The following is a 27,577-nucleotide window of genomic DNA, read 5'->3' on the forward strand; positions in this document are numbered from 1 at the left end:
GTATCTGAAAAGAAAAAAAAATTCTTGCTTAAAAAATGTTTAGTTTCACAAATATCAACAAAATTTCTCAAATATTTATCAATTTGTCAAAAATAATAATCTTTTTCGAATTTCATGATGATTACTGTACTGTTAAGATATGCTTTTGAAAATTTTTAATCTATTACAACTTGTTACAAGAATTAAAACAGGATAAAGTGATAATATAATGCAACAGAGTATATAACTTTATCTAAGTTATTGTAGAAAATCAGTGTGATTTGGAGATTTTCTTATCCATATGAGTACCAACAGATAGAATAATGATATTGCAGATTGTAAATACATACATATATTGTTTAAACAAGTCTCACATTATTAATTTGAAGACACATCAATAATGAAAATTGAACCCCTTTTACTTAATCACATTCTCCAAATTGCACGTTAGAAAAGATATTATAACTTATTGGCCCTGTTATGAATTATTAGCTTTTTTCTAAATGTAAATTAAAATTAAAAATTATTATAAATTTTAATTTATTCTTTTAATTATTTTCTTAATTTTAAATAATTTTTTTTTGAATTTTTATTTTTTTATTCTTCAAAAATAATATATATTTAAATTTTTACTCGTTTAAATATTTGAAGTATGTATTAGGATAATAAAATAAAGTAAATTAATTAATGAGGGATATATTAGATAAGTTTAAACTAAATTAGTAATAGTTAGAGATATAATTATTTATATTATCTTCTTTAAATGGTTTAAATTTTTGAAATGAGTGGTTTTATAATATAGTATTAGAATTTTCTATCCAAAAAATTTAAAGTTTGGTCTTAATAAATTCCAAAAGTAAAAAAAATAATATATGATAAATAAAAAAAGAAAAAAAAATCTGTGAAAAAATCAAACAAATTCAAAAAAAAGTATTTATTTAAAAAAAATAAAAAAATATTAAAAATATAATTATTTATATTGTATTAATTTTTTTATCAATTTAAATTTTTGAGATAAGTAATTTCACTGTAATAATTACTACATGAAACTCTGACTAGTCATAATTAGATGAACATTATCTACCAAGTTATTTTCTCAAAGTTGCTAGAAAGTAGAAACATCAAGAATATGATAAGGTTATAATGCTTAAAAGGCAAACATTAATTGATATTCTATAGTTGGACAAAATTTTTGAGAAAAACAATTAAAATATTTACATGAAAGAAATATTCGGAATCCATTCACTTATAGCTAGTATGTTCTCTACAACACACAAAGAAACAGCTAATTTTCTTTCAATGCAAAATTTGTTCTCTCATTTGGTCATTTTTTCTTGTGCATAAAAAGTTAAAAACCATGAAGATAGATTGATTTCAATCACTTTATATTTGTGTTACAATCGCAAGCCACAAAATCAAAGGAAACACAAAACTAGGAATTGAATATCCCTACTTTATTTTATTTTATCTTATCCTCTAGAAAATTCTAATGGCTAGTAAACCCTTTGTGGAGTCAATTTTACAGTTAATCAACACATTCTTCATCATATGTGGATTATGGACATTGGGTTATGGAATAATTTGTTTATTGAAGTGGAAGCAAAACCCATTGAAGGATCCAATTCCTAATAGCAATAATGCCAAATTGATGATTGTTCATCGCCTATTGCTTTCTGTTGAACTTTCAAAACCCTCTTTTGATTTACTTCCTAAGGCTTGGTAAGCACCTTCTTCTTCTTCTTATTATTATTATTATTATTATTATTATTATTATTATTATTATTATTATTATTATTATTATTATTGTTGTTGTTGTTGTTGTTGTTGTTACTCAAATCTATATATGCTAGTGTTTTTTTATTGGATTATTATATTTAGAGGAGTGATTTTGTCATTCTCAAATTTCATAATGTTACTCTTGTGTGATTTTACTAAATTATCCTTCATATTTATATTTTACGGTGGTAGAAAAAAAAAATCAATTGTAAGGATAATTTGAGAAGTCAGCAAATTATTTACTGTGTAAATGATAATCTAAAAAATACATTGGATATTGAATGACTTGGTCTAAATCTATTAAAATTAAATTTAAATATTAAAGTTTGGTATTTGTTCACTAGCTATGTCACTATGTGGTTGTTCTTTTCTTTTCTTTTTTATTTTTTTTTATTTCAGGTTTATCTACCTCCTAATCGTAATTGGTGGAATACTCCTCATTATCTCTTGTAGTGGATTTGTTGGAATAGCATCAAGAACCCCCAGTTGTTTACTTTTTGTATCCTAAAATTCAGGATTAAGATAATCTTAAAAGTACAAAGATCAGAGTGCACAATTCATCATCCATTCATTATTATTACCATCCAATTTAATTTCTGATCAGATTTAACTATAAAGAATACAAACTTGTAATTTTAAATTCAATTATTCCTTGAATTCTATTTGTTTATTGTATGTTTGTTTTTTCATGATTAATTATCATGTGAAATTTAATTTTTAATTTAAATGGACTAAATCTCCATTTTGTTAAAAGCTTGGGGTAAAAACGGATTTCATTCGAGTGCCCGAAAATAATATTCTAAAGCTTTTGTATGTTCTCCGTTACTTGTGTGAATAAGGCCTATGTTATAAAGTATATAACTTCGATCATAGGGATCAATTTCCAGTCGCATAATCGCACCATCTCTGTAATAAGTAAATGCCTCCTTTTCTCCCGAGGTTGTCGGAATTATTCGTAATAAGATATTGGCTACAATAGAAAAGGTCTTGTCAATAAAATTTCCATTTATCCGAGATCTAGGCATAGGTAGGAATCCATTCGAAAATTGAATTCTTTATCACGCGATTATCCATTTTGATTCTCGAAATTTAAAATTATTTATACTGGTCCTTCAGATTCAAATCCGGGCACTAATGTGGTCCCTCGACCTTTTTCGGCGATGATTAGACAAACAGGATGCTAAAATGACACCCTCCCTACGCTGGATGATGAGTAAACGACGCCGTTTACCCTTGGCATTCAAACAAGTCAGAAATGTCGTCAATTTGTATATGAAGGGAGAAGAAACGATAGAAACCCAAAATAAAGTATTCTTCTTCTTCTCTACCTCCACTATTTTTCATTTCTGACTTGTTTGGGTGTCAAAGATAAACGACGTCGTTTACTCATCATCCAGTGTGGTAAGAAGGGTGTTATCTCAGTATTTTGTTTGCCTAATCATCACCGAAAAGAGTTGAGAGACTATATTGATACCCGGACTTAATTGAGAGACTATATTGGTACCCGAACTTAAATCTAGCAGACTAATATAGATAATTTTAAATTTTGAAGATCAAATTAAATAATCGCGTGAATCTCAGGAATTAAAATGGAGATTTAGTCATTTAAATGAGTCAATTTTGTTTTCTTGTTATGAATTTTCTTAACATTTTTTCCATTAATGAAATATTTATTTGCTTTATAGTCGCTCCTTAATTAATACATTTTTATGTAGTATTGTGAGTTCTTGGCTCTACTTGTCATAGTTGAGTTGGGGAGTGCAGTTTTCATATTCTTCGCACACAATTGGGAAAAGGTAATTAACATATGATTTAATTATTCTGTTGATCTTTATAGTTTCACCAAATTTTTAATTAGATTTTTATATATTTTTTTAATTAGATTTCTACCTATTTTTAATTTTGTAATAATTAAGTCCTTTCTTAAAATTAAGAGAATATTTTTCTCAAAATACATACAATAAAAAATCTAATTAGATTTTTAATTATGAATACCTTTAATTTGTAAAAAAAATATTTATTTAACTTTAACTTTTTTACACTAGGAATGACTTAATATAAACCTAAAAACAGTGTACAAATCCAATTAGAAGAAAAAAAAATATAAAAATCTAATTGCAAATTTAGTAAGACTATAGAAAACAACCGAATAATTAACCCTTAACATATCTACTTTCATCTTTGTTTTCAAAATTGCATAAATAATACAATTTCCACAATGCTAAATAAATGGAGAAATTAACCCAAAAACTTGGTGTATTATGTGTTATGCTATAATGATGTAAATTTAATTTTAATGAAAAATTTTTTTTCTTTTCATAATAATTATTGGAGTAAAAAAAATTAATGCATCCAAAGTCTATATAGCTTTGGCCTTTGGATGTGCTAGCATTTTTTCGATCACTACTCTAACAATTGTTTTGTAACTTATATTCTTATTACTAGATAATCTCATATATATCTTATGAGAATGTGTTTCCCTAATGTTCTAATAAATAATAATAGAAAAATCGGTGCAGGTTATACCGAAAGATACAAGTGGTAGATTTATCTCAGTTTATGGCTTCATGAATGTCCATTGGAGTGTCCTCAGATGGATTGGTCTTGGTGTTTTTGTATTACAGGTATATATATTTATAGAGCCATATATGGTGGTAGAAATTAAATTTGAAATGCATTGAACAACATACAGTTTAATTAGATACATAGTCAAAACTAACATTATTTTTTACAAATATATATGATGAAGAATATGTTAAAAAAAGAAAATTTGTATACTAACTTTTTTTCTTATATCTCCATTATATTATATTATATATAAAATAAGTAATTTAATTTTGATTCAAGTTCTACTATGTATCAAATTATGTATCACAACGTGAGTAAAAATAACTATTTTTTTCGTTGAATCTGTGAATGGTCATTCAAACATAATTGAACAACAATGTAAAATATTTTATATTATCAATGTATCAAATTAAACTCTAAAATAAATATAATAGATTAGAATTTTACGTCACCTATGTACCTACTACCTAAGGATGATGGTCTAAATAACTTGAATAAATTTTAGACAACCTTGAGCAGTTGAGCTAATTTTATGAGTTGTATATATTTAACTTAATTAGTATTCAATTCTAATATAACTGTTCTTGGAATTATATATTTGTTATTTTCAGGTGATCGCTATGCTTCTAGCATTATACTTGAGATCAGTGTTCAAGAAAGATCATGATAATAATGATGATAATGAACGCATTGTGCATCTTTCTCGTGTTAGACCATCCAATAATAATTACAGGATTCATGAAATTCCAATAGTACCAAAGCCAAATATCCAACAAGCTATAAGGCCACATAATTAGTTTTTTTTTTTTTCATTGCTTAATAATTTCAATGCTTTATATTATTAGTAATATTTTTTGGCAGGAAAAAGAAGGGAAAAAAACATGCAACGATTTCATTATTGTTAGACTTTTTTGAGTTGGTATGTCACTGACTCCATATAAGAATTTTTATTCACAATATTTTTTTGAATAAACAAAAATAAAATGGTATGATCAATGCTGTTTCCTGCTGGCTTTCGGATGCTTTCTTCTTGTAAAATAATGATAATTGATTATTTTATTTAAAAATATAAAATAATATATAAACACATGAATATATAATAATGAATTTAATATCTCTGCAATTATATTATGAACCACCAAGTCACCAACAAATAAATAATAGGTTAAATATAATCAGTAAAAAAATTAAATAATTTATTTATTATTAAATATAATTTCATACTATTAAAAATATTAATAATAATTAATTAATAATTACAAATCATAAAATTTAGTGTTTGCTAACACTTCTTCGGATTATATATCAGCATCAGAGACCTAGTTAGTCAACTATGTAAATAAAAGTATAAGTGCGTGAGACCTAGTCATCTACATACGTAAATAAAAGCATAACTTTCTCCTCCATAAAAATGAAAGATTTCAATGAACAAATAATAGTAAGAAAGGAAAAAAACCGAAAGCCATGGCCAAAACACGTTCCAATTCCCTGCTTCAAACTCTACTTGTCTTCTTCGTAATCACTCCTATAATCACTGCTATTCCAGATTGTAAAAATTCAAGTAATGCCCTCTCTCCTCTATCCACACAATCTTCATCTCCATGGACTTCACCATCCAAAGATTTTGCATTCGGTTTTCAATCTGTTCAATTCAAGGATCCACGCTATGTCCCTCTGCTCTCCATCTACTTCACCAAATCACCCAACAAGACCATTGTTTGGTACGCGAAACCCAACCGGGAAATCCCGGTTAGGTCCTCCATCAATATCACAAACAATGGTCTCGTCATATATAACCCCAAAGGAAGTGAAATTTGGTCCCGTCCAGAAAAGAAGGACAAAATGGTAACTTGTGCTTCTATGCTAGATACTGGAAACTTTGTTCTTAAAGACAAAGACGGTAATATAGTTTGGGAGAGTTTTGAAGAACCAAGCGACACGCTTCTCCCCGGTCAGAATTTTTCCAAGTCTCAGCCATTCAATTTGCAAGCTCGTCAATCGGAAACAAATTTCTCAACTAACAATAACTTCAATCTCAGCTGGCAAGGCGATGGCAATTTGGTACTTTACTATTCTCAAAATCACAAAGAAGATGAACAGGCGCAGATTCATGCATACTGGGCAGCCGGAACTGACGGTCGCGGATCGCGTTTATTCTTCGACGAGTTCGGACGGATTTACGTTAAGGATGATAATGACACTGAGCTGTTCCAAGTAACAAACGGGAACCCAGGTTCAACTCAATATTTTTACATGGCGAGATTTGAATCTGATGGAGTCTTCAGGCTGTACAATTACCAGAAGACTAAAACGGTTACAAACGAGGAGGATAACTGTTCTTCTGGATGGAGAGTGTTGGAACAAGAACCCGATGATATATGTGTTCATAGCATAGCTCAGAATGAAAATTTTATCTGTGGGCCTAACAGTTATTGTGTTTCCATAAATGGAAAGCCTCAATGCACGTGTCCGGATAATTATTCCTATTTTGTGCAGCCTAATGATCCAAACAACTTAACAAGTTGTAGGCCGGATTTTCCGCCTCCCAGCTGTCTGGTCGACGGCTGGGAGATGGATCCGGCCAAGGTGGATTTCCAAGAACGGCAGAATTTGAACTGGCCTTTCTCCGATTACGAGTTGGTGAGCGGTGATTTCGATAAGTACACGTGTCGGGAAAGGTGCGGTGGCGATTGCTTCTGTGCTGCGGCTGTATACTACGTTGATAACAACAAAGTGGCAAATTGTTGGAAGAAGAAGTACCCTTTGAGTAATGGAAGGTATAGTACGAAAGCCGAAAATGGAACAATAGTGTTCCTCAAGTTTCGCAAGGCAGGGAATGGAAACCAACATCGATCTTATTTAACACTTATTTTGTCGTTTCTTCTTGGGAGCTCGGTTTTCCTCAACATTCTGTTGGTGTTGGGAATTCTTGGAATTTACATGTTCTTGCGCAAGAGAAAGATGTTAGGGCAGCCACTAGTTGCGAGCTTGGCGCCGGAGACGGTTAGAAGCTACACATACAAAGAGCTTGAGAAGGCGACACGTGGATTCAAACAGAAATTGGGTCAAGGTGCTTTTGGAACTGTGTATAAAGGGGTATTAGAATTAGGGTCTAATACGAAAAGATATGTAGCTATTAAGAAGTTAGATAAGGTGGTTGAAGAAGGTGAAAATGAATTCAAAACAGAGGTGAGTGTGATAGGCCAAACCCACCACAGGAACTTGGTTCGGTTGCTTGGTTACTGCGACGAAGGGGAGCATCGTCTTCTTGTGTATGAGTACATGAGCAATGGTTCATTGGCGAGCTTTCTTTTTGGGATTTCTAGGCCTCATTGGAATCAAAGAGTGCAAATTGGATTGGGAATAGCTAAAGGAGTCACATATTTGCATGAAGAGTGTAACACCCAATTCATTCATTGCGATATCAAGCCTCACAACATTCTTCTGGACGACGTATTCGCGCCCAGGATATCCGATTTTGGGCTGGCAAAGCTGTTGCTGGCAGAGCAAACTCGCGCCACTAGGACGCACGCGAGAGGGACTATTGGATACTTTGCACCTGAATGGTTTACAAAAGCTTCAATCACAAGCAAAGTCGATGTTTATAGCTTTGGAGTGGTGCTGCTAGAGCTCATATGCTGCAAATCCAGTATTGTGTTTTCAATGTCAAATGATGAAGAACAAGCGCTTATAGATTGGGCATATGATTGTTACAAACATGGGAAATTGGTTCAATTTGTTGAGAATGATGAGGAGGCAAAGAATGATATTAGGAGGGTGGAAAAACATGTTATGGTAGCAATTTGGTGTGTTCAAGATGATCCTTCACTAAGGCCTTCTATGAAGAAGGTTGCTCAAATGCTTGAGGATGTTATTGCTGTACCTTTGCCACCTCGACCTTCCATGTTTTGTTCATCATCTGCAACTTCGTTAAGTAGTGTTTCTTTTTGAATTTGATTTGTATTTGTATATATAGTATAGTATATATTATGGACTGCCATTAAAATTATGCTTTGTTCATGTGATGATTTTCTATAATATGGAAAAGTACGAGGACAATGTATGTTTTATACCATGTGTATAATGTAATTAATTTGAAATTAAAACTAAATTATAGGCCACTAATTAATTTTGAGTAGTTTTCAATTTAAAATTTAAATCAAATATTAGGATTACCGTCGGTTTTGGAAACAAATAAACTACCTCCCTCTCTCACCCCTCTCTCTCAATACAGTTTGTCAGCGTTCTATGCCTTTCTCATTGAGTCTCGCCGGTACACTAACGTCACGGTTACCAGCCGCCATCGGAAATCGCGCCGACACTGTTCCGATTGGCGCCGTTGTCGCACAGGCCACCGCCAAGGGAGGAAGCGCATATTGTGTGGGTCAAACTAACAGCACCGCAGCAACCCGAACGTCCAGCGCCTCCGTCGCAGCGGTGTGTGCTTTCTTCCCGACACCGTCCTCACGTCCTCCGATGCGCCTTCACTTTCTCCCCTTCCTTCAAGTCTCTTCTCACCAATGATACCACCATACTCTTCTTCTTCTTCGGATCCAAGCATGGTTAGCTTCTTTCATGATTTGAGCCCTATGCTTCACAACCGTGCCGCTTTTGTCATGACTAGTCCTTCAAAATTATGTTTCACCACAATAATAGTTTCTTCTGTTTATTCATCTTCTTCTATTTTAATGGTCAATTTAGGATGGTCATTTTAGTAGGTATGCGGATGGTTATTTTATTTTTATGTAGATGATTATTTTGATTGGATTGAGTTTAGTTATATATAATTAAAATATGTTAGATGTTCAATTCATTATGTATGCGGATGATTATTTTTATCCTTAAATGGATGGTTATTTTTATTAAGGGTGAGTGGCATGTGACAAGTCAAGTAGCTATGGTGAAATGGAATGATTATTGATGAAAGTGGGATGGCCGCCGGTCGAAGAAAAAGAGAGTATTAAAGAATTTCAGATGGTTATTTTTTTAAATAACTAACTGGATTTTTTAAAAATTTGAAATTTGAAATTGGAGAATTTAAAATTTGATGTGAAATAATTGAATAAGAGTTTTTAAATTTATTATTTTATGGGTAATTTTTATTTTTAACTCATTGGACTAAATAAGCAGCCCATTGTACATATTGTACAAATATTCCATTAATTCTCTAGCAAAACTCCTATAATATATAGTAATGTTATAAGCTAACTAATATCTTATTATAGTCATACTAATAACTAATAGCTAATTAATTAGACGCAAACATGTTATCAGCAGAACTTTAATTTTATCATAGACAGAGAAGAACAAATAATCCAAGCAAAGAATAGACAATGTAAACTACTAATAAGTTGAGTTAGATGAACAGGAGCCATAGCCCCAATTATATCAGATAAAATTAAGGCAAATTTTATGGTGTAGAACAAGAATTCTTTCTACACTTATAGATGTCAGGTGTTGCAACTAAAGAAGGGAGAGAGTGCCATTAGAACAGAATGAGAGACAGTGTCTGTATTTATGGGACCCAATTTTAACTAGTATTTTAGTATTATAATAATCAATTCCAGCTATATTTAATGTTAATATAGCTGGTAAGACCATTAATTAGCAGAATAATTAAGCATTGATATTTAAAAAAAAATTGTAAAAAAAAATTATTTATTATCTGATATTTTGGGCCCAAACATTAGCTACCCCATCAGAGAAATTTATAAAAATAGGAAGGGGACATTTAGCAAAGCAAACTGGGTGGGAGACTACAATTATGTAGCGGCGGTCAAAAATTATTCATTCAATTAAATATATAAATTTATTTTTCTTTTCGTTGAAAACAGAAATGAAAATAATCAAACTAATCAGTCCTTACGTGTTTTTTTTAGCTCAAGATCATAAGTTCGTAAACATATTTTTATATATATTTTTTATTATTTTATAGATATTTATAACACATTCAAAATAATATAATAATACATAAAATACCTTTTATACACATCCAAATTTCATTTAAATTTGTGTTTATATTTTTTTAATATAAATAATTTTTTAACATATCTAAAATAATAAGATAATACACAAAATATTTTTAGTATATATCTAAAATTCTTTCAAATTTATGCTTATGTTTTTCTTAATATAAATGATTTTGTAACTCATTTAAAATTATAAAATTGTATAATAAATAATTTCTTAATACATCTAAAACTTATCCAAAAATAATTATGTTCATTGTTCTTGTTAATTAGAACTAAAAAAAATTATATATACCAGTTTTAAAACGAAAAAAATTGATTTTGATACTATTATTTTAATTTTAATTTAGTTTATTATTTTTATTTTGTTAAATTTAAATTTAAATATTTTAACTTTAAAGATATATCATTTTAAATTTTAGATATTCTAAAAATAATTATTACAATAGATAATAATTAAATAAAGGATAAACTATGATGAATAATTGGATATCCAACTCCAATTAACTCATTTCTACCTACAAAAGAACTACAAATAACCCACATCAGACATAAATTAAGGCCCACAAACAATACACCTGTACCACTGATTACTAAATCCATCTTATTAACCTGCTACACATTAATTAATCATCATTAATTTCCATAATAATAATCCCGTAATCTTTCCTAACCCAACCTACTACTACTGAAAATAACAAAGAGGTTGTCCCCCTATCACCATATCATTATGTCATTTCTGACACTCAATAGTGCATCATAATTATAGTGTGATTTTTTGGCTATCTGGGGAAGTCGACATCTGACATCTATAGATGTAGAAAAAATTCTTTATCTACACCATAGCATTCGTCTAAAATTAAAGGGGTTAAATACAATGCATCAACAGAAAGATCCAGATCAAGAGTGTCCTCCAAACATGATTCTATAAAAAATATGAATCAAAGAAAAATTGGGGACTAAAACTGTATAACAATATAAAAGGTATTTTTATTTAAATAAAAAATTAAAAATACCTTATTTAACGGTTTAACTTGGAATTAAAGAAATTTACAAATTTAAACATCACGTGTATCAGTAGTATCAGTGGTACTAGTATAGAGAATATATCACTACTTTTTATCTCTCTTCTACTCCATTTTTGCTGTCAATCAGAGCAAAAAAGTGACAAAAAACTTTGATATATTTTCGCTAACAATACATGTGAAAATGGAAAACTAAATTTATTTTATTTTCACTTTAACCGTGATTGCATAAACCGTTTAAATTTGATATCAAAATGCTGATGAATTTTTAGTCAGATTACGTGCTAATCATGGCGGTGAACGTTATCAAGTCACCAGAATTGTGGAAGAAGTGCTCAATTGAGTCGGTCTGAATGTTGGTTTTATGAATCGACCTCACTTTGTATCCGCTTTTTCTCAAGTAGTCCAAATGGCTGAAGTGCCAAGAGGGGTGAAAAATCTAAAAATAATCACAAAATTTGCAGGGGAAGTTGGAGAGTCAACCACTGAATATGTCGCTCGATATTTGGTTGAGATTGGAAATTCAACCAATGATGAGAATTTGAAAATAAAGTTTTTTCCTTCTTCGTTAACGAAGAACGTGTTTACTTGGTTTTCAAATCTCTGGCCAAATTCGATAACGACATGGAATCAGTTAGAAACTGCTTTTCATGCTCAATTTTATCGAGAGGAAATGAATGTGGCAGTTACTGATCTGGTTGCTTTGAAACGTGAAGATGGTGAAACCATTAACGATTATATGATAAGTTTCAAAAATGCTAGAAGTAGATGCTACGTTTCATTACCCGAGAGTGAAATTGTGAAAATAGCAACTATGGGGTTATGATTTTAGCTCATTTGGCTAAAAAGGTTCGTCAGACCGAACTCATGAAAAAGGAGAAGGAGAAATATAGGAGTGAGCAAAGATCAAAGAGTAAACCATTTACTCGAAAAGAAAAGTTGCTTATGTAACTATGGAGTCCTCAGAGGAGGAACTCGATTTCGAGACAGAAGTAGATTTGGTTGAACTTAAGAAGGGCCCTCTATATGTTTGCTCTTTACTTAAAAAGCTTTCTAGTAGTGAAAAGTCCAATGAATCAAAACTGAAAAGTGGCAAAAAATATAGTTTTGATATTTCAAAATCTGATCAGATTTTTTATGTGTTGCTTAAAGATAAACAATTGATTCTGCCAGAGGGTAGAACTTTACTTTCGGTAAAAGATTTGAAAGGAAAACCTTATTGTAAATTTCACCAAGCAACCAGTCATTCGACTAACAGTTGTGTTCGTTTCAGGGACTTAATTCAGGAAGCTATCATGGAAGGACACTTGAAATTTGATGATAGTAACAAAGAGATGAAGGTTGATACTGATCCCTTCGATGCTGATGCCAGCTTTGTTGAACCATGTTTCGGAGTAAATATGGTTGGCATCTCTTATGACTTTGACGTGGCTCTTGATGATTTTGAGTCACAGGTTCGATCTGTGTACCCTCGAGCAGGAGATGGCTTACTCAATTTCTTGGTACAACAGAAGATTAAAGACCGGGACGTATCTCTATGTCCACGGTGTAATGATGTTTTCGATGCTGAAGCTGCAGCAATCTTCGAAAAAGAGAGAATGAAGAAGGAGCTGGCTCATAGAGAAGAGTAGGCTCGATAAAGGCAGCCAGTTAGGCATATGGAGGGTCAGAATTCTAAGACCCCTCAACAGAATGTGGTTCCACCTTTGAGCCGATCTTAGGCTATAGGTGTTCAATAGATTCGGAACTGCCAGGAGTTCCAGAAGCGGGATGCTCTTTATCGCCAAAGCCCACAGTTGGGGCATCGGGGACCTCCCCGAAACCAATATTCCCACTTTCGTGGTTGAACCAGAGGGTATCCAAGAGGTAGAGGGGGTAGAAGAAACTTCAATCAAAATAATAAGCCTCAGGTAGAAGTAAGCAAGGGGGCAACGCCTTCCGTACATTCCCGAATTGTCTTTCCTTCTGACGGAGAAATGTGTCCAAAGGGAATTCCATCTCCTGCAAAGATGGAAAAAGCCAAAGCTGTGGCCCAGTCTTCAGGGATCAAAAAAGGCAAGAAAGTCAATGTCGATGAAGAATATTTTGAAGAAGGGGATGATGATATGATTGGGACGATTTCGATCATCCCAACTGAATATCTGGGGGAGTATGAAGGTGACCCAGAGGATGATTAGGATATGGAGGATGAGGAAGCTTTTTCCTTCATCCGAATCGAAGATGAGCCAGGATATTTTCTTCGGCCTACTGAAAAATAAATGTCTCATCTCCGCCCGCTTTATATAACTACTACTTTGAGTGGGATCAAAGTAAATAAAGTCTTAATTGATGGTGGAGCGGCGATCAGTCTCTTGCCAGAGAGGATGTTAATGAAGGTGGGGAAGCACCCAGATGACTTGGTCCCCACAAATATTGTTGTAAAAGACTTCAGCGAGGCTTCGACTCCAGCAAAAAGACTGGTCACTTTGAGTGTTAAGGTTGGATCATCCGAACGAAATACTGTGTTCGTGGTGGTTTCATCAAAAGCAAGTTATAATGCTTTGTTGGGGCGAGACTAGATCCATGGTGTAGGGGCTGTACCTTCTACTGTTCACCAAAGTGTTCTTCTTTGGACGAAGGATGGCAAGCCTGAAGTCAATAAGGCATATTCGAACCTTTATATCGAACAGCAGCATATTGATTTCAGAATGTATAATCCTAAGTTGAAGACGTTTAATGTTGATAGGACACTGAATTCTTATAATTGTGAAGGTTGTTACTTGTCCTCGGAAAGAGTGTCAGTGAAGTTGCACTACCCAAAGTTGGTCTTTACTCCAACTGGCTGGGAATGTCTTTCTTAAAGGCTTGAAGGAGGACCACTCGATGGACCAGGGTCGAGATGTTTCAGACTACCTGGTAACTCTGAACAATTATTTAAGTAATTCTATTTCTGTAGGAAATAAAGGTGGTTCCTCTGATGAAGTGGAATCATTTAGGAACGTAAGTTCTTTTAGTGATTGTAGTAACTCGATACCTTCTATCGAGTTTTGTCATGGGCTTTCGTTTTTCTTATTTCTATAATCCAAATAATGTTTCGATCGGAACTGCTGATTTAGTAGCAGAGATACATGGTATTGAAAATCAAGTTGATGTTAATTTCATAAATGATCAAGTTCATCCAACTCCCAATGAGTCTGTTGATTTTTCTTTTGATTGCATCTATGATCTAGAACCTTTGAGCTTCGAAAGATATTCAGTAAAAGATGATGACCATTTCAAAGGATTTGAATCTCAAGATCCCTTAGAAAAAATTAATCTAGGGACTCTTGATGATGTTCAAATTACATATATTTGTAAAGATCTTATCGATCCATTTCGAACTAAACTTTTCCATCTTTTACATGAGTTTAAAGATTGTTTTGCTTGGGATTATCATGAGATGCCTGATTTCGATCATTCTCTTGTAGAACATCGATTAGCATTGAAACCAAATGCTTGACCTGTGAAGCAAATTCCACGTTGTTTTGCTCCAGAAATCAATCAAAATATTTAAGAAGAGATAGAACGCTTGATTAAAGCGAAATTTATTCGAACCGCGCGATATGTGGAATGGGTTTCGAATATTGTTCCTGTGATGAAGAAGAATGGGAAGTTAAGAGTATGCATTGATTTTCAAGACTTGAATAAGGATGAATACTTTATGCCAATTGTAGATATGTTAATCGATTCTGCAGCGGGAAACAAAATTTTGAGTTTTATGGACGGTTATTCAGGATATAACCAAATCTTCATTGCGGAAGATGATGTGTCCAAAACTGTCTTTTGTTGTTCTGGAGTGTTAGGCACTTATGAATGGGTAGCTATGCCCTTCGATTTGAAAAATGCCGGTGCTACTTATCAACGAGCGATGAATGCTATATTCCATGAGTTTATTGGGAACTTTATGGAAGTGTACATCGATGATGTTATGGTCAAGTCGATTTCGGTGACTCAACATATTGATCACCTAAGAAAAGCATTTGTCACCATGAGAAAGAAGGGATTAAAAATGAACCCTTTAAAATGTGCTTTTGGGGTGTCGGCTGGAAATTTTTTAGGTTTCGTTGTTCATAAGAAAGGGATTGCAATTGATAAGAATAAGGCAGACGCAATATTGGCTCTATCTGCACCCAAATAGAAAAAAGAAGTGCAGTCCTTCCTAGGAAAGGTAAATTACCTTAGAAGGTTCATTTCGAATCTTTCTGATCGAACTCGAGTATTTGCACCGTTAGTGAAACTAAAGAATGACTCACAGTTCGAATGGACGAATGAGCATCAACTAGCATTTGATTCGATTAAGGCTTATTTATCTAAAGCTTCGATTATGGCAAACGCTCGCCCACATGAGCCATTAAAATTATATATTGCGACGTCCATAAACACAATTGGGTGTATGTTAGCCCAAGATGATGAGAATGGGCATGAACGGGCTGTTTATTACCTTAATCGAGTTTTAACTGATATCGAGACAAGGTATTCCCCTATAGAGAAACTATGTCTATCTTTGTACTATGCCTGTATGAAATTAAAATGTTATATGGTGGCTAAATCAGTGAAGGTTATAACACAAACTGATTTTATCAAATATATGTTAAGTTTCTCAATGTTACGAGGATGTTTAGGGAAATGGATGCTGGCCCTAACAAAGTTTGATTTACAATATGTCCCGGCTAAAGCGGTGAAAGGTCAGGTCATTGCAGATTTTCTTGTCGATAATTCGAGTAATCTGAATGACCAGGGGGCAAATGTAATTGACGGTGAGGTCGATTATTGGAATTTATATTTTGATGGATCGGAGCACAAAGATGGTGCAGGGGTTAGAATTCTTATTATCTCACCAGAGGGGATTCCGTCTGAATTCTTATTTGAATTAAAATATCCTTACTCGAATAATGTGGCAGAGTACAAAGCTTTGATTTCGGGTCTCGAAATATTAATTAACAAAGGGGCTTTGGAAGTCCATATATTAGGGGATTCCCAATTGGTTTTAAAGCAGTTATCAAAGGAGTTTAAATGCAATAATGAGAAGTTGTAAAAGTATTTAACAACCGCTTGGGAGTTGTTAACCTCTTTTCGAAAAGTTTCGTTGATTCACATCCCAAGGATTCATAATGAATTTGCTAATGAGTTAGCCCAAATTGCTTCGAGATATAGAATCAGTCCAAAGACTCTTAAAAAATTGGCTAGTATCCATCAAATATTAGTGCCTGTGAATGAAAGAGAGGCTTTGTGTATAGATGAATGGGAAGATGATGATTGGAGAAAGCCCATTGCTGAGTATTTGAAAAACCCTAGCACCTCAGTTAAAAGAAAGATAAAATTGCAAGCAGTAAATTTTGTCTTGATGGCTGATGAGTTGTATAAGAAAGGGATCGATGGGAGTTTGTTAAGATGTTTAGGCTTAGATGATCAAAATATTGCTTTGAGAGAAGTCCATAATGGATATGTGGTGACCATCAGGCTGGAAAGAAGATGAAATGGGTGTTATATCACAATCATGTGTATTGGCCATCTATGATAAAGGATTACATTGATTATGCAAAAGCATATTAAGAATGCCAGAAACATAGTTCGATACAACAGATTCCAGCATCTAAGTTGCATTCGATAATAAAACCATGGCCATTTAGAGGTTAGGCTTTGGATCTGATTGGGTTAATTCACCCCCTTCATCGAAATAGCATAAATTTATTTTGGTAGCAATTGATTATTTTACAAAGTGGGTTGAAGCAGTTCCCATAATAGAAGTTGGTTAGAATGAAAAAATAGACTTCATTTAGGAGTATATTATCCATCGATTTGGAATTCCTCAAACGTTGAGCACTGATCAAGGGACTATGTTTACTGGTCAACGAATTAAAAATTTTTTAGCCTCGAGGAATATCAATATGATTACCTCAACTCCTTATTATGCACAAGCTAATGGACAAGTGGAGGCAGCAAATAAAATCTTGATAAGCTTGATCAAGAAGCATATCGGGAGTAAACCTCGAACATTGCATGAAACTTTACGCCAAGTATTATGGGCTTATTGAAATTCACCAAGGGGGTCAACAAGTACTTCACCCTATAAATTGGTTTATGGCCATGATGCAGTGCTACCACTAGAGATTAATTTGAATACTTTAAGAGTATTGAAACCGAATAATTTGCCAGTTGATGATTACTGGAATGCAATGTTTGATGAGTTGAATGAATTAGATTCAGACCAAATCCTGGCACTTGATAATATGATTCGACAAAAAGAAAGTATTGCTCGAAGTTATAATCGTCGAATAAAAGACTAGTGTTTCAGTATAGGTGAGTTAGTTTTAAAGGTTATTTTGCCAATGGAAAAGAAATCGAGATTTCTTGGCAAATGGTCCCATACTTGGGAAAGTCCTTTCCAAGTAATAGGATTGTATTTGGGAAATGCATATCGAATTAAAGATATCGAATCGGGAAAAGTAATTGATTCGATCAACGAAAAATACTTAAAGCAATATTTTTGTTTGCCAAATTGAAATCGAGGTGCATAAGTCCTAAAGTAAGTAAGATTATTACAAATACTGAAATCTAAAAGTTGTGAGGTGCCAGGAGTCTTGCTAGGTCTGAGCGTAGCTTTGCCCTGTTGTTGTCCAAAGTTGAAAGTGTCCCAGCATGCTTGAACTTTTCATATTGGACCTTGTCAAGTTGTTTCACATATTCTTCTTGCTTGATCTCAATAGAAACAGTTTCTTGAATGATTTGTTGTTGTTCTTGCTGGGCGGTAGTCAGGGGTACGACTATTTCAGCCCGTCTTTCACGCACTTTGGCAAGCTTTTCATTGATCTGGGCCAATTCTGTTTCAAGTCTTATCTCTTCTTTGTCATAAAAAGCTTTAATGGAAATAGCATGAGAGATTCTTAGATCGAATTCTTCACGGAAAGCTTTCTTCAGTTGAAGAGTAGAAGCACAATTTTCTACTTCAGTTATAATCTTAGCTTCCTTGTTTTCGATCTGATGAAGTTTATTTTGGAAAGTTACATTGTTGTTGGTAAGTTGTTTGAATTGTTGGATAATGGCAGAATATGGAGTGAAAGCTGAAAATTCAAAATTTGAATTCAAAAGATCAGATAAAAGCTGGTTGAGAAGGGCATCTTTGATCCATGCAGCAGGTGGATGATCCAAGAGTTTAAGAAGTGACTAAAGCTGTTCTCGAATATCAACATCCAACTCGAATAGAGGTCTGGATGAAGAAGGTCTAGGAGGAATTGGTGCAGGAATATGCACCTCGTCTTCTTGGATAACTCGATTTAAGACAGAAACCAGGTTGACTAAGGTAGCACTTGTAGGTGTGGTAGAAGTTCCCAAGTTTCCAGATTCTTGACCGGGAGGAGTTTGAAACCCAGCTTGTTGAGGGGGACTGGAGAGTCCTTGAGGAGTTTCTAAGACTCTGGATCGAGACGAGTCTGAATTGGTAGTTTTAGTGACTCGAGAGACAGAATCAGAGTCTGGGGCTACTTGATTTTCAGTAGAAAGTGCAGCCTGGTTGTTTGGAGAGGTTAGATCAAGGATTTGTGTTTGTGTTGGAGAATGTTGTGAGGGGTCTTTTGTTAAATCAATCACCGGTGTTCCGGTGGGAGGTGGAAAAGTAACTTGTAGTGGTTCTACAGATCCCGTAGCTTGGATTGAATCATGAGATGTAAAATGGCCCAGATCAAGGTGTTGTTGCAGAAGTGGTTGATCAGGTGCCACAGGAGATGTGATTGACTGAGCAGTAGTGGTAGGCTGATATAAAAGGTACACAGTTATAAGTTAAGATTTATTCTAACTTAAATGAAATATATGTGAAAATGATAATGTTACCAGAATGTGTCTTGGCATTCAAATTAGCTGAGGACCAGGGTCTGAATCAGCTGTATCCTCTGATTGAAAGGAAGTAGCAAGAATGTTCCGGATGGTTTGATAACTTCCATCAGAGCTTTCACCTGATGGTTGCAATCGTAACTGATGGAAAAATCAAAATTAAGAATTGTCAAGCAAATATGATTCTTGAAATGTTCTAATTCGAAGTGCATGAGTGTGTGTAAGGAAACAGTTACCCTTCTAGAAGTCCTGGTGGGAGTCTTTCGACTTTTATGTTGAGTCTGTCGAGAGGAGGTTGCGGTATCAGCTTTTCTTTTTTGAGATTTTTTGGGAGAATCTTCAGCAGCAGGGGCTATTCAAATTGCAGATTGCTGGATCTCCTCTAAAGTACGATTGTACCTAGAGTAGTAAGCAGTCCACCATTCGAGACAAGACTTGGTGATGTATAAACTGTGATCATAAACAAGGAAATTGAAATGTTCCCTGTGTTGTTGATTTGTTGCGAGGAGGAAATCAAGGTCACTTTGAGAAGTCAGAGTGATGTGGCAAAATGGCTTGCTGTTTCGAGGAAAAGGGGTTGGAATGGCCTGTGAGAATCCTAGTTGCCTAGCTGTAAAGTGAGGGGGCGTACAGGGTCACCTTGAACTTTTCTTTTTTGTGTTGGGGTAGCCCTATAGGAATTACTTGAACAGCTAGCAAGTTTGTCCAGTTTCGATTAGCCCGTTCATTTTCCTCAGTATCATTTGGAAAGAGCAAGCGATCGAGCCATGCAGAACCACAATTTCGACCTAAAAAGGGAGCGAATTGAGGTTTTCACTATAAAAGTCTTTACAGGAATGGAAGAGAGAAAAAATAGCCCAAAATCAGTCTTCATCCAATTGTGTATCTGGGAAGTTTGGCTTGTAGTCAGCCAATCGGAAGCCTTCGATGTGTTGCTTGTCAGTAGCACCACCTCCAGGCTTTGTCATATACTTTTCGAAAATGGCATTAAGCCATAGTTGTAGAAGCCAGAGGGGGCCACCAGTATTGATCAGACTATTTTCTCGAAGACAATGCACAAATTGACCAAGCTCTTCGAAAACATGCCCTAGAAGAAGCTTGGCCAAATTGAGGGTATTTCCTTCATGAAGTAGAGCAGCCAGAAGCAGGAAAAAGTTTGACATATGGACACTTCGAGAACAGAAAATGATGGCATTCAACCAATAGAATAGAAAGGCTACATGCTCGTCATCTATGATAGCAGTGCCCTCTTTGCTCATGTGATGAGCAATGAAATCACTGTAAGAACTAGTAGGGGCAATGTTGTAGTGGCATCTTGGTTGTATGTCAGGAGTGCAGTCTAGAGGATTTATGGGAAGCCTTGTAATAGCGGCCACATCCAAGAGAGACATTCTAATCATTCCACAAGGAAGGTAGAAATTGTTGGTTGTCCTGTTCCAAAAACATGTCACGGCTCCAATCATCCAAGGGAGCATTGAGGGTGAGAAGTGAGAGAGCCTTAGGAGTTCCTGAATCCCTAGAGCCCCCCAAGTAGCGCTTTTTGTAGGGGCAAGGCGCTGAAGCCAGGCCGTGAAGTTGGTACCTCGAGGATTAATCTTTGGATTATTGCTGAAGGGTTTTTGATTAATGAAAAAAGAGATATCGAGGGCTTGGTTGATCAATAAATCTTCCCTTTGAGCGCTAGGGAAGAAAGGTGATTTCTTATTCGCCCTCTCCAGGGATTCAACAGGCCCAAGGAAATAATGAGTATATGCACCCACTGTGAAAGGGATCAAGATTCTGGTATCATTAATTTGAAGTTGTGGATTGTCAATGACTTCATCATTGACTTGATTCAGCACATGAAGGGCTGGTGGAGCCGGTGGTGCTACCATGGGACCTTTGCCCTTGTCTTGAGCAGCAGCGTGAGAAGAAAAAGCGGCCATTGCAGAATAGAGAAAAAGGAAGTTTTGAAGAGATAAAGGTTGATGCAAGAGGAATTCAGAAAGCAAAGGTTCGAAAAAATTAAACAAGGTCAGAAATGTTGAATTTAAAGGAAGTGTTACTGTAGCCGTTATTACAGAAGGAATGCAAAAAGAGGTAACTTTGCGAAGAAGGCGAAGTGGTGGAAAGAGAAAGCGTAAGTCTCGGGAAACGTGTCGAATGGATTAGTATTAATAGGGAAGTTAAATGGTAATTATTACTGATTTAAGATATTGAAATTTGAATTTGGATTAAATGTTTCATCTTCCAATAATGTTATCGAAGGCAAACACATTAATCTAAGGGGGCAATTTGTTGATCGAAAAATATTTTCGATTAAGGCAAGTTGGTTCGAAGTAGTGAAGAAGTCGAAGATTTAAGCAATTTTCAAAAAGATGCACGTGCAGGCATTGGCTGGAGGTACTCGGTGCGGATTTGATTTCAAAACGCTTATTGAATCGAACAAGTCTAGTCGGTCAAGTATTTGAAAGAAGTAATTGAATGAGTTATTTCGAATAGTAGATCGAGCGGTTACATAAGTGGAAAAGTTGAAGGCATTTACCACGTGAGGAATTTATGAGTAAGTGTCTATCAGCTAAAGGGCGGGAACGGTTACCAAAGAGTGTGCATTCAAGATTACACCTTGTAATTAATTGTCAGTTATGGAGGTAGATTATAAATACTAGAAAGTTTTAGGGAATAAGGGTTGGAACTTCGTTTCGGAAATTACTCACGCACTCTCACATCCCAGCGACTTTCTGAGTTTGTCTCGAGTCAATTATCTGTAGGGTTCCTTCCATTTGTCTTTATCTTTCATTTAAAATTCCAGTAAACTTTATCTTTCAAGCAAGTTTATCTTTCACGTTAATTTATCTTTCAAGTACTCTTTAATTTCCATGTCCAATTTACATTTCAGTAAATTTAATTTTCAAGTCAAAGCCCTTTGATTCAGTCGAAGGCACCTTTACTGCTTTGTTTAAATTTCAACGCAACCTTTATGATTTCAGCCAATTTACTTTTCAAAAACTTTACTTTTCATTCCTTTTATTCTTTTACAAATTTTGATTTACATTTCATTTTGATTCCCATCTAATCGAAGATACTTTGATGCACTTATAGAAAACTGGTACCTGCAAAAGAGGAGTAGGCTTCGCTCTCAGACCATTAGAATCGAACCACCATCAATTTGCTAAAAATCGACAAAACACTTCCTAAGGCTTGGTAAGCACCTTATAATTACCTTATTGTTGTTGTTGTTGTTGTTGTTGTTGTTGTTGTTGTTGTTGTTGTTGTTGTTGTTGTTGTTGTTGTTGTTTTCCAGGTTTATCTACCTCCTAATCGGAATTGGAGGAATACTCCTCATTATCTCTTGTAGTGGAATTGTTGGAACAGCATCAAGAACCCCCTGTTGTTTACTTTTTGTATCCTAAAATTCAGGATTAACATAGTCTTAAAAGTACAAAGATCAGAGTGCACAATTCATCATCCATTCATTATTATTACCATCCAATTTAATTTCTGATCAAATTTAACTATAAAGAATACAAACTTGTTACTTTAAATTCAATTATTCCTTGAATTATATTTGTTTATTATATGTTTGTTTTTTCATGATTATTAATTATCATGTGAAATTTAATTTTCAATTTAAATGAATCAATTTTTTTTAGTTAAACCCCAAAGTGGTCCCTAAGATTCACGATTTGCACCAATTTAGTCCCTGACTTACCAATTGCACCGTTTATATCTCCGACTTTGTTAAAATTGTACCAGGGTCGTCCCTCCCCACATCTCCGGCCAAATTAATTGCCACTGGCAGTGACATGGTGCTGAGATGCCACGCTGGCGTAGATAACGGCTAGCTGAGATGGCAATTGAAACTGTTTGACCTAATGTGGTCCCTTTACCTAGTTTTAATCCTATTTTCTAGCATGACATCGTTATCCCTCTTCATCTTCTTGTCTCTGCCCAGCAACGTTCTTCTTGTCTCTGCCCAGCATCGTTATTCTCCAACTTCATTTTTGTTACTCGTTGAACTGAAATGAAAACCATGATTGGGTGTCCAAACCAGGGTCAAGGAAGCTCTACACGATCGACGATGAGAACGTGGAGTCGGACCAGACCGTCGCGGTGCCAGAGCGCTGTGGGTGTGGCTACCGGCCCGTGCTTCGTTGGTTCGGAACAATACCAACCCAGATAAGCCCTTCTTCAGTTGTCCGAATTACAATGTGAGTTTTTTGTAAGAAAAATCGTTTTGTGGTTTTCTGTTCTTTACTCCTTATCATATCTCATATTCAAAGTAGGGGCAAAACATGGTGTGAATTTTTTCTCTGGGCTGATGATGTAGAAGAAGAAGAGGAACATGAAGGAAGAGTGAATGCAACTGCAGTTGACAATGAGCAAGTGAGAGTCAATTTAGCCTGGAGGATTGGAAAATTGGAAGCTGAAGTGAGGACCCAAAAATGTATGGTACAATTCTTAGGCATAGTGGTGTTTTTCGTTGTAGTTGTTGTATTGGTTATGACTTTGAAGTTCTGACAATGTTATGTTGTATGTAATGTGTTCATAGATGAATGAAAGTAAGAGTTGGTTTTTTATCTTCAGTTATATTATGCCCTGTTTTTGATAGACTAGTTATCATAAAGAGAAATAATTACAGATCATCTGACATCACAATAGCATAATGCATAATGACAAAAGTAGCAAAGATAAACATATTTGAGTAGCAAACATTAACATGTTTGAGTTACAAACATTAAAGGAACAAAAGAAGTGCCACAGCTAAGATATCAAGGCTGGCAATACAAAAGTTTTGACAATTGTCCTAAACAAAGCTACTATATATTAACTGCCTTTAACAAAACAAAGAAGTACTGTCCTAAACATTCTGATGTCAAAGTCATCAATTGTTCTTTTTCCTTGGTGCTTTGAAATCAGGAGTTGGAACAAACTTCATAAAATTGGCCAATCTGGAAGATGTTGCCCTGGCTCCTTGCATTGAATCCACACGAATGGATTGAGGTGGTGGTGAGCTCCTCCTTTTGGTGGGCAACTTCTCCGGCCTTGATGGTGCAGGTGCAGCAAATCCTGCTATGTCCTACAACAGAAAAACAGCTCAACACATGAGCCCAGATAACAACAAAAATATATTTTATTATGTTGTCACGTCAAGAATTGTATTACCTGTGATCCTTCGTAGTTTGGTTGTGATATCTCAATCTCCACAGCAGGAGGTTTATCAACTGGTGCAGCAGTATAAGGTTGAGGGCCAAGATTTGAAGCAGAAGTAGCAGTATAAGGTTGAGGGCCAGACTCTGAAGCAGAAGCAGCAGCATTTGATTTGGCTTTATCTGCAGCAGCCTTTGCAGCTGCAACAGCAGCAACTATTTCATCCAATCTCTTCTTTGAGCACCCTCTCTTAGTATGCCCTTTTACCCCACAATACCTATATGTGAATGGCTTCAAAACCCTTTTCAAACTTCCACTTGGTTTGGCTTTCTTGTTACCACTGTTCCCCTCATCATCATTTTTTCTCCTTTTCTTTGTCAGAGCTCTAGGCCTCCTTCTAATGTTAGGGGCCTGTGGCTGAGTGTACATGGATTTCTCCCACAATGATTGGCCAGGGAGAGGGTTAATATGATGGGCATAAGTCTTGTTGTATGCCTCCATAGTACACGGTTGGTGACAAAAGTCTTCCGGCCTCTTGTTTACCCTTGCAAGGGCAGCACAGGTATGAACACATGGAATGCCTACAGTTAGTAACACAAATGCAGAGTAAGACAATCACAGTCGTCAAAGTACACAAATATTAATAGTTAAGTTAAAGAGATTGATAAAGGTCACTGGTCAGCAACCAGAATTGACAAGTGCATAGTCTTTGTCCAAGATCCACGACCATGTTTGTTGGATGGCCATGAACCTCAAATTTTTCATAGTCTTCTTCACCGGTCCAGATAGGCATCCAGTTCTTTGATTCTTTTCTGATTTTATCTAGGCGACTTTGAATTACAAGGGGGAGTATGCCAACATGATTTGCCAGTTTTACCTTATTCTTTGCAATAGTTCTCATCACAAACATTCTCACCTCCTCAAGTAATGTGATGATGGGTTTGCTTCTGGCCTCTTTGATTCTTGCGTTGAAAACCTCACAGGCGTTGTTGCAAATGTTGTCCAGTTTTGGCTTATGGCTGAACTGGGACTTTGTCCATGTCTCTCTAGGCCATTTTTTGAGATATGCCCAAGCCTCCTCGTTCACCCTCTTAATCTTGTTCAGATTCTAAAATCCTGGAATGTTGTTGATCTGGCACATTCCCAAAGCGGTCCCCTCAACTCAAAGTCCTTCCATTGTTTGTTGAAGTTCCTCCAGAGGTGCCAAACAGAGAAACGGTGGTGAACTCTTGGCATCACCTCCTAGACAGCATGAATTAAACCCTGCAAGACATTGTTACACTATGTGTCAGAACCAAAAAGTGATGTACACACTTTTATCGTGCCACAGCACAATCCCTGAGTTTACATTAATGACCCTAATATAGTCCCTGACTTTCGCATTCTAATACAATTTAGTCCCTTCATTTAGGTGTAAAATGCACGATTCATCCCTACTGCTATTTGGACATAATTAACTGTGCATATTATCCACAACCAACTTCATGCATACAAAATCTAGCCAAATGTAACAACCATTATTCCAAGACAATTCACTTACATCCAGAGACTCATAGATTGTTAAAAGCACATGAAAGGTAACATTACCTTCTGCATATCAGAAATAAAGAACCATCCGTTAGTTTTGTAGTCTCCAAGATCAGCATGAAGCAGTTCCAGGAATCATTTCCAAGTGTCTGTATTCTCTATTTCAACTATAGCCTAGGCAATCACGTAAATGTGATGATTGGCATCTTGTGCCACAGCAGCCAAGATCTGACCTCCAATTTGTGTCTTCAGAAATGCCCCATCAAGCCCAATCAAAGGGCGACAACCTACCCTAAATCCCATCTTGCAACCATGCAAACAGACGTACATCTTATCAAATATGACCTTTCTGTCTGGTTGAGGTTCGACGCAGATCTGAACCATAGATCTAGGATTCGTCTTCAGTAAAGTTTCAGCATAGTCCCTTAGCTTCGCATATTGTGCCTTCTCATCCCTGTATACTACATTCCTTGCATCTGCCAGTGCCCTTGCAATGGAATTTCTATTCAGCATAAGGTCACACTTTGTCCTGAAGTACACAGTAGCCTCGCATTGCTTGAAATTGGGGTATTTTCTTACCTTTTTCACTAATTTACTAGCAACCCAATCCGTATTAGCAGCCCTGTTGATGTTCTCCCTTGCACAAGTATGATCATCGTTAAAAGTTTTGATCTGCCAACATGCGTCGTCACAGTCCCTTGAGGCATACACAATCCATGCACACTCTTTCACCTTGCACACAGCCCTGCATCTAATAGTGTCATTTTTCTTGAACTTAATTCTCCTCCCCTCTTGGATAGTATACTCTCTTACAGCCTCTCTGAACTCATACTTGGTGTTGAATTTCATACCCACTTGTAGTTATAGCTCACCGAATCTTGCCCTATTTCTAAAGATTGGGAATTCGTCTGAGTCCTCATCAGATTGCAGCTCATCCTCAGAATTAGGAGGAGTTTTCATCTCCTCTGAGTGCCAAGAATTAGCACCATCAGACTCTGCACCTGGGTCAAGTGCTTCATACACATCAACAATCCCTGGAGTTCCCACAAACCCCAAGTCTACCTCTCCATCTGACACATCCTCAACCAATGCATCATCTGGTTGCATTATGTTCTCTTTTGTCTTAGCAGCAGCATATGCACATCTCTTGAATTCTTTTAGTTTCTTATTTCTTAGTTTGGACATACTTGCATTGTCTTCACTGCTAGAACTGTCTTCTTGGATTGGCTTAAAAGAACTATCCTCTGAACTATCATGATCACTGGAGTCATCATTTACAGTTAAGTCAACATGAAGAGCTTCCTTGCCCTTATTAGTAGACCTTCTATATGTTCCAGCAGCTTGAGATCTTGTAATTCTCTTAGGTAAGAACTGAGGTTTGGACTTTTCAGTCAGTTTGGGTTTGGAGATGGATGTTGGGTTGGGCTTTGACTTAGGTTTGGGCTTTGGTTTAGAATTTGGGCTTTAGAATGGGTTTGTCATGAGCCCTAACATAATTTGGATTTGGTGTTGTGTTATCATTAATGGGGTTTGGAATAGTGACAGGGTTGGTTTCAGGGGGTTGGAATAGGATTGTTTATGGGGCTTGGGTTTGCATTTGGGATGGGATTCGGTTTTGTAGTTGGGTTCGACATGTTACCATCAGCTTTGGGACCCACATTTGTGTTCTTCTTGCTCACCAAGTCTCCCTCACAAGTATCATCAAGTCATACTACAACTTCCTTCCCTGCAATCACCTCTAGTGTGGACACCCCATGC

The 27,577-nt window shown here is 35.4% G+C and overlaps 4 protein-coding genes across 4 annotated transcripts; 3 read left to right on the plus strand and 1 right to left on the minus strand.

The window, feature by feature from the left end:
- Positions 1 to 1,468: 1,468 nt before the first annotated feature.
- On the plus strand, positions 1,469 to 5,120 carry LOC107611485 (tobamovirus multiplication protein 2A-like). The gene is made up of 5 exons (XM_088495846.1): positions 1,469 to 1,698; positions 2,155 to 2,254; positions 3,471 to 3,551; positions 4,275 to 4,379; positions 4,935 to 5,120. Exons 1-5 carry the CDS (start codon positions 1,469 to 1,471, stop codon positions 5,118 to 5,120), a joined length of 702 nt encoding a protein of 233 aa, XP_088351972.1.
- Positions 5,121 to 5,707: 587 nt separating this feature from the next.
- On the plus strand, positions 5,708 to 8,398 carry LOC107611484 (G-type lectin S-receptor-like serine/threonine-protein kinase LECRK2). Its single transcript, XM_016313403.3, has one exon. It carries the CDS (start codon positions 5,788 to 5,790, stop codon positions 8,272 to 8,274), a length of 2,487 nt encoding a protein of 828 aa, XP_016168889.1. The 5' UTR covers positions 5,708 to 5,787; the 3' UTR covers positions 8,275 to 8,398.
- A 7,261-nt stretch (positions 8,399 to 15,659) lies between these two features.
- On the plus strand, positions 15,660 to 16,370 carry LOC148549910 (uncharacterized). The gene is made up of 2 exons (XM_088495847.1): positions 15,660 to 15,852; positions 15,958 to 16,370. The coding sequence occupies exons 1-2, from the start codon at positions 15,660 to 15,662 to the stop codon at positions 16,368 to 16,370; spliced, it is 606 nt and encodes a 201-aa protein (XP_088351973.1).
- A 7,656-nt stretch (positions 16,371 to 24,026) lies between these two features.
- Positions 24,027 to 27,004, minus strand: LOC148549911 (uncharacterized). The gene is made up of 3 exons (XM_088495848.1): positions 26,772 to 27,004; positions 24,308 to 24,755; positions 24,027 to 24,221 (listed from the first exon to the last, which is right to left on the minus strand). Exons 1-3 carry the CDS (start codon positions 27,002 to 27,004, stop codon positions 24,027 to 24,029), a joined length of 876 nt encoding a protein of 291 aa, XP_088351974.1.
- Between the last annotated feature and the right edge of the window lie 573 nt (positions 27,005 to 27,577).

Source organism: Arachis ipaensis, chromosome B8 (assembly GCF_059453495.1).
Source record: "Arachis ipaensis isolate K30076 ecotype BB chromosome B8, ASM5945349v1, whole genome shotgun sequence".
In the NCBI taxonomy this organism is placed as follows: Eukaryota; Viridiplantae; Streptophyta; class Magnoliopsida; order Fabales; family Fabaceae; genus Arachis; species Arachis ipaensis.